The 7,032-nt window shown below is 44.7% G+C and overlaps 1 protein-coding gene across 2 annotated transcripts; it reads left to right on the forward strand.

Moving 5' to 3' along the window:
- The first annotated feature begins 562 nt into the window (after positions 1 to 562).
- Positions 563 to 6,054, forward strand: IL6 (interleukin 6). 2 transcript variants are annotated; one of them, XM_044946372.1, is made up of 5 exons: positions 563 to 694; positions 1,916 to 2,106; positions 3,208 to 3,321; positions 4,043 to 4,189; positions 5,459 to 6,054. In XM_044946372.1, exons 1-5 carry the CDS (start codon positions 658 to 660, stop codon positions 5,612 to 5,614), a joined length of 645 nt encoding a protein of 214 aa, XP_044802307.1. In that variant the 5' UTR covers positions 563 to 657; the 3' UTR covers positions 5,615 to 6,054. The 2 variants fall into 2 exon arrangements, with proteins under 2 accessions (XP_044802307.1, NP_001277909.1); NM_001290980.1 differs by lacking the exon at positions 563 to 694 and adding an exon at positions 1,691 to 1,748 and having other exon boundaries at positions 5,459 to 5,667.
- The last annotated feature ends 978 nt before the right edge of the window (positions 6,055 to 7,032 follow it).

Raw genomic sequence — 7,032 nt, forward strand, 5'->3', positions numbered from 1 at the left:
GTTGGGGGCATCTGAGTAGCTCAAGACCCAAGAGCACTAAAAGCGACACCATTCAGCTATCCTCTGCCATTTTCATTTTCAAACTCCAAACCGAGCTACCACCACTACAGGATCTGCCTCTCAATTTAGAAAGTCAGTGAAAGAATGAATGACCTCGCGTTCCCCAATAGGCAGGTCCCAACATGTTGTGCACAAAACAAAACTTAAGTAAATCGATTTGTGTTTTAAATACCCTAGCTGAGGTCCCTGTTTTAGCAATCCTGACAAGATCCTCTTTGCAAAGTAAAGAAGTTGATTGTGATGTTAACACTGTGTTTTGTAAACAAAACATACAAAAAAAAGAGGGCTTTTTTTCCCTTGGTGTCATACAAGGGTCCTACTTGCTGTCTGGAGCCAATCTTCTGAGCTGTCTGGGTGTCTGGGAGACTGGGGGGAACGGCCTGGTATACAGATCATTTGCATGAAACCAAGGACCCTCTTGCAAAAGATATTGTAAGGACCGAGGAAGCCTCTACAAGCTCAACCCAACATGGAAGCCTGAGGCATTGGAGGGGAAGTGTGATTCCAAACCCAGAGTCCTGTTCTATCAGTAGATTTCTTCTCAGTTGCCTCTGGATTCAAATCAAGTCATACAGCTATGAACACAAGCTCCAGAAAATGCCACAAGATCCTCCTCTGACATACTACCAAAGAGGTGAGTGGTATTCTCCCTACTTCTACCCTGAACCCAGTGGGTGTCGGTAAATTGAGGACACCAGCAGACCCAGCACCCACCCAGGGTCCTCCCAGTGGGAGCAGGATCACCCTATAGCCAGTGGTAGGGATAGCACCAGCATCACAAGACAACCTCCTTGGACAGAGATCAGGGTCTTCATGGGGAACGTCCCCAAAAGGCCACTAGGGAATGAGCAGGGCTGTACTGATATGGCCCAAGTGAGCAGGCGCAGGTGAGGAGGAAGCTGGCAGATGCCTTGTGGCGGCATTTATGTGTGAACCCCCACTGCACCTGGAGACTCCTAGAGAAAGTGCACAAGATGTGGGGGGAGTCAGGAGGTTCTGCAACAGCTGGCCACAGTGAGAGCCAGGAAATAACAGTACTGCTGAGGGCTCACAGTATCCTTTTTGAGGGAGTGGACGGGTGGAGAGGCTCCTAGTATCTTATTTGTAATCCCAGGCCAGCGGGCTGTGGAGTGGTCTGAGGAAACTGAGGTCAGAACATCTTAGGTTTTTTACAAATACAAATAAACTGGAATACTAAAGTCTAACCACTGGTAATTAAAGTATTTTTAAAATCATAGTCAGCCTTAGCTTCTCCCCACCCGCTACCCCTCTAAAACTCTGTGCATGATTTCAGCTTTACTTTTTCTCAAGACATGCTAATGTGCTGAGTCACTAAAAAAAAAAAGTAAAGAAAGAGTGATCCAGCTTCTGAGGACTAGCTTTAGTAATGATCTAAGCTTCTACGCGGCACTTTTTGCCCTGGTTTGATTCCTGTGATGCTAAAGGACGTCACATTGAGCAATCTTAATAAGGTTTCCAATCAGCCCCACCCGCTCTGGCCCCACCCCCACCCTCCAACAAAGATTTATCAAATGTGGGATTTTCCCATGAGTCTCAATATTAGAGTCTCAACCCCCAATAAATATGAGACCGGGGATGTCTGAGACTCAGTCTGCCCTCGGGCCCACCAGGAACGAAAGAGAGCTCCATCTGCCCTCCAGGAACAGCTATGAACTCCCGCTTCACAAGTAAGTGAAGGAAATCCTTAGCCCAGGAACGGCCTGGCAGCCGAGCGGCGAGGGAGGTGGGTGTGTGTCCGCTGCTGTGAGGGCTGGCGGGCGGCCAGCAGCCAGAAGCACAGCTCCCCCAGCGGCACAGTCTGCTCACTGGCTGCTCTCCCTCGGCTCTGTCACAGGCGCCTTCACTCCATTCGCTGTCTCCCTGGGGCTGCTCCTGGTGATGACTTCTGCTTTCCCTACCCCGGGTCCCCTGGGAGAAGATTTCAAAAATGACACCACCCCAGGCAGACTACTTCTGACCACTCCAGAGAAAACCGAAGCTCTCATTAAGCGCATGGTCGACAAAATTTCTGCAATGAGAAAGGAGGTGGGTAGGCTCGCTCCAGGGTGATGAGTGCCCATGTGGGCATCTATTTCCTTGCTCTTGGATGTGAATGGGGGCTTCTGCATTGGGAGGTCTTTGCTGGGTTTGGAGGCAGTTCAGACTTGAAGCCAAAGGGGCAGACTATGCCCTGTAATTTCTCCTCTGCTCCTGGTCTCAGATGGTTCCTTTTCATCCTGAAAAATATACAGTGGCGCTGGGATCCCTGCCCCCTGGCCCATTCTCAGCTCCATTCTTGGCATGAGCTGTGGATCACACTGCCTCTCAGGATTTCCTTTTCCATAACCAAAAAATAAGGTCTGTCAATTTTTTTGTGTGATTTGGACTTTAGGAAGATTAAAAAGCACCACCTGAAATGACTGTTCAGCTTCTCAGGACAGTCACAGTACCTTTAGGTTATGCCAGCCCAGAGGTTAGGGATTCCCCAAAATCATTCTGGCATGTAAGACGCATACCTGATAGTCCACCAAAGTGGCAAAATCACCCATAGGCTACAGCAGCTCCTAAGCTTTAAATGTAAGGTAGTTTGGCTCTGCTTTGGTAGAAAGAAAATAATACAGGAGAGGCAACTGGGAGTCCCAAATCTAACTCTGATTCTGCTGGACAAGATTTGTGATCTTGGGCAAATTCTTCAGCACCTCTGGGCTCCATCTGTAAAATTATGGAATTGGACTAGATGATCTGAAAGATCCCTCCAGCTGGGACATATAATTCTGGCTCAACTTATAGTCATCCAATTATTATCAAAATTCCTATCATTTATTATGTTACCTACTATGTGCTGACACTTTATAAAATATTGTTTTGTCCTCACAATAAACTTAATGGGGAGGTTTTTCATTATCCCCAACTTGCAGATATAAGAACACTGAGACTGGGAATAGGTAACAACCATGAAGTCACAGGTGAGGCTAGAACTGAACCCATGTGCCCATCTTCTGTAGAGCTCACTTGCCTGGGTGCTAATGGACTGTGACTTCACTTTTCCTAGAGAACTTCCTGGCCATGATAGATCATGCATCAGCCCTCTAGTGGTGTGAGTTTTAGGGGCATTTATAAGATAACGGTTCTGATATTCTTTCCCAGATATGTGAGAAGAATGACGAGTGTGAAAGCAGCAAGGACACACTGGCAGAAAATAAGCTGAATCTTCCAAAAATGGAGGAAAAGGACGGATGCTTCCAATCTGGGTTCAATCAGGTACAAATGCATTACGTTCACTTTTCACTACTCCCTAGTCAAAAGTTCTCCCTCTTGCATGAAGCATCTGTATACATAAAGACCAGGCAGGCAATGAAGAAGGGGATTAATATAAAGAACACCATGTAGATTTCATGAGGAGGCTGATATTAAAGGCAACTTATTTTTTAACAACTTCGTCAAATATAGCCCCTCTGGGCTGGGATTTTCACCACTGTCAAGTGTTAGGAAACCCCAGAGGTTTAGCTAGTTCATCATGGGTAAGGTGGTCCAGGAATCTTTCTCCTCTTTGGCTGCCCTTAGCAGGATCTAGGCCTGCCCTCCCTTCTGAGATCATTCTCTACACCCTTCTCCTTCAGACAGTGCAGTAACCTCCACTGACTTCTGCTTATTTCATAAAAGGAGGTTTCACCCTGACATTGACAAGGGCAGGAGTGCAGCCAGAGGGAAGAGCATTATGGGGTGTAACAGAGGATGGCCCCTTGCCATAATCTAGCATCGACTGGGCTTTGGGAAACATTTAAGTGGTGCCTCTCGTTGTGCAGGTATTTTAAATGGGGCAGCTAATGCTGTCCAATGTCTCAAAACATGATGCTTAAGAAGTACTTGAAGTTCCCTGGAGGGGAACAGGCAGAAGTTGCTGAATTATAGCAATTTAAATTTCTAAAATCAATTATGCCTTGCTGGCAAAAACCAATTTTCCCACTGTCTTTCCTCTTAGGCGATTTGCTTGATCAGAACCACTGCTGGTCTTCTGGAGTATCAGATATACCTGGACTACCTCCAGAATGAGTATGAGGGAAATCGGGAAAATGTAAGGGATTTGAGGAAAAATATCAGAACACTGATCCAGATCCTGAAGCAAAAGGTGAGTGTCCCCTCGCCTGACTCAAAGAAGGCAGCCTAGACAACTCGGCAGTGCAAAGCCAATTCAAAAGAGATGGCTGTGTGTAAAGGAAAAGATCTGACAAATATTTCCTGATAGTTAAAGCTTTTTCTTTTTCCTGTCTTCTGCAAATGACATCAATAAGTATATTTAAAACTCAGTTAAGGGTGAGAGTTTTAACATTAACTTCTAAAAGTTTAAGAAATAAGGGAAAAAAGTATCTGTAGAGGCAGAAGGAAGCATATCCAACCTCAAGTAACCATCCATAATAACAAAGAACAGAGAGCACAAAAATTATTTAAGATTGCCAAATGACATTCTTGTTATTATGGTAGTTTCAACTCCTTTCCCATACTCTTTTGCTGAGGAGTTAATGCAGAGAAAAGGCTAAAGGCTGGAAGAGCAGGTACCAAGGGCTTTGGTCACTACCAGCTAGCCATTCAAATGCCACATGGCATAAGCTTGATGGCACAGTTTGCAGATGAGCCAAAGCACAGAGAGAATGAGAAGCAGGCACATGGGTGCTAATCCTGCCTCCCTTTCCTAGCTGAGTCCCTTATACCAGGGCTTCTCCCCGTCGAAGGTGCAGACAAGTTTCCCAGAGGATCTTGTTACAGTGTGGAGTCTGACTCAACAGGTCTGGGGTGAGACCTGAGACTCACATTTCTAACAAGCGCATGGCGATGCTGAGGTTGCAGTGCTCCAGGATCACAGGTGGAGGTGTGAGGCCTTCCCCCATGACTTAGCTCCAAGTCAGTGGGTCTATGGAAAAATCTTTCCCAATTCTCTTTAGCCGCCAGAGCAGCTGACTCTTAATGGATGTCAGATGGATGGGTGAGTGCAAAGCCAAAGAAAAGTATTAGAGTTAGAGGGCCCCAAAGAACCCATTAAAATACCTTTAACTAAAAGTTATTTATACATCTACTGAATTCTAACTTTGTGCTAGGCACTGTTTAGGATGACAGAAGACAAGTAAGATACGATGGCTACTCGTGAGATGCTTATGGTCCAACAGAGACAGAGCAGCAAAACGTATCAGAGCTCAGTTGCTGTGAGAGGGTCTCATGCTGGGTGGGCTCAGAGCAGAGGGACCTCCCCCTATCTGGGCGAGTCAAGGCCAGTGGCCCCCATCTGCTCCTTCACTCCAAATTTGTTTGAATATCTTCCCACAGGCCACAGCGCCTCTCCACTGCAAAATACTTCTTCAATATTTAAACAATTCCTTTTGTTTTGTGTTCCCTTCATGTAAAGATCGCAGATCTAATAACCACTCCAGCCACAAACACTGACCTGCTGGAGAAGATGCAGTCCTCAAACGAGTGGGTAAAGAACGCAAAGATTATCCTCATCCTGAGAAACCTTGAGAATTTCCTACAGTTCAGCCTGAGAGCTATTCGGATGAAGTAGCTGGGGCTTCCATGATTGTGGTAGTTCCTGGGCATTCCCTCCTCTGGTCAGAAACCTGTCCGCTGGGCACATAACTTATGTTGTTCTCTATGAAGAACTAAAAGTATGAGCGTTAGGACACTATTTTATCTTTAATTTATTGATATTTAAATATGTGATTTTGAGTTAATTTATATACATGATAGGTATTTATATTTTTATGAAGTGCCACTTGAAATATTTTATGTATTTGGTTTGAAAAAGTAACATAAAAATGGCTATGTAGCTTGAATGTCCTTATTGTTTTGGAGACAAATCATTTCTTGAAATGTGTAGGCTTACCTCAAAAAATCTGCTAACTTATGCATATTTTTAAAGGCATATTTATATTGTATTTATATAATGTTTAGGCTGTTTTTATAACAATAAACTTCTTTTTTAAAGAAAAAAAAAGCAACTAAACCTCTGTGTGTGTCCCATGAAGCTTAGTATAAACAAGTTTCTGTCACTACCACCACCACTAAAACAAAAAGCTGCAGTCACCTGGAGGAAGATGTAATTGAGCACCTATTGCATGCCAGGCACCGAGCACAATGAATTGCATGCATCATATTTAATCCTTGCATTTGCACACTTTTCTCTGGAGGTGGGAGAATAAGTGATTCCCTTAGTTACCCAGCTGAAAAGTAAACCACAGGCCCGGTCTTCCTGCCTCCAGGCTCCCTACTCTTAACCTTTAGGTCCTCTGCCTCCCAGGGAACTGAGAGATGATGTAGAAAATCCCAAGAAAATACAGGGAATACATTTTAAAGATGCAATTACACACCTTTAAGATGGTATAACCACTTACAGAAGACATAGCAATATGCAAGCTTCTGAATAATAACTAGAAGTTTATATTCCTGGGTTCCTCAAACTGCACAGATCTGTCCATCACAGCAATGACCATACTGTATCACATCTTAAAATGGGTAGATTTTTCTTTCCAGTCAGCATATGGGTTCCACAAGAAGGAAGACTCTATTTATTCATCTTTGCATCCTGAGCCCACAGCCCAGAACATGAACATTCAATTCAGTTCAGTCACTCAGTCGTGTCTGACTATTTGTGACCCCATGGACTGCAGCACGCCAGGCTTCCCTGTCCATCACCAACTCCCGGTGTTTACTCAAACTCATGTCCACTGAGTCAGTGATGCCATCCAACCATCTCATCCTCTGTCATCCCCTTCTCCCACCTTCAATATTTCCCTGCATCTGGGTCTTTTCCAATGAGTCAGCTTTTCGCATCAGGTGGCCAAAGTATTGGAGTTTCAGTTTCAGCATCAGTCTTTCCAATGAATATTCAGGACTGTTATCCTTTAGTATGGACTGGTTGGATTTCCTTGCAGTCCAAGGGACTCTCAAGAGTCTTCTCCAACACCACAGTTCCAAAGCAAC

The sequence above is a fragment of the Bubalus bubalis genome, chromosome 8 (genome assembly GCF_019923935.1).
Source record: "Bubalus bubalis isolate 160015118507 breed Murrah chromosome 8, NDDB_SH_1, whole genome shotgun sequence".
NCBI lineage: Eukaryota > Metazoa > Chordata > Mammalia > Artiodactyla > Bovidae > Bubalus > Bubalus bubalis.

What these genes read in the sequence shown, in the direction of transcription:
- IL6 (XM_044946372.1), top strand. Translation starts at nt 658, where the DNA reads ATGCCACAAGATCCTCCTCTGACATACTACCAAAGAG. An exon ending in TTTCTGCAATGAGAAAGGAG is followed by an intron (nt 2,107 to 3,207) that starts GTGGGTAGGCTC and finishes ATTCTTTCCCAG; the next exon opens with ATATGTGAGAAGAATGACGA. An exon ending in TCCAATCTGGGTTCAATCAG is followed by an intron (nt 3,322 to 4,042) that starts GTACAAATGCAT and finishes CTTTCCTCTTAG; the next exon opens with GCGATTTGCTTGATCAGAAC.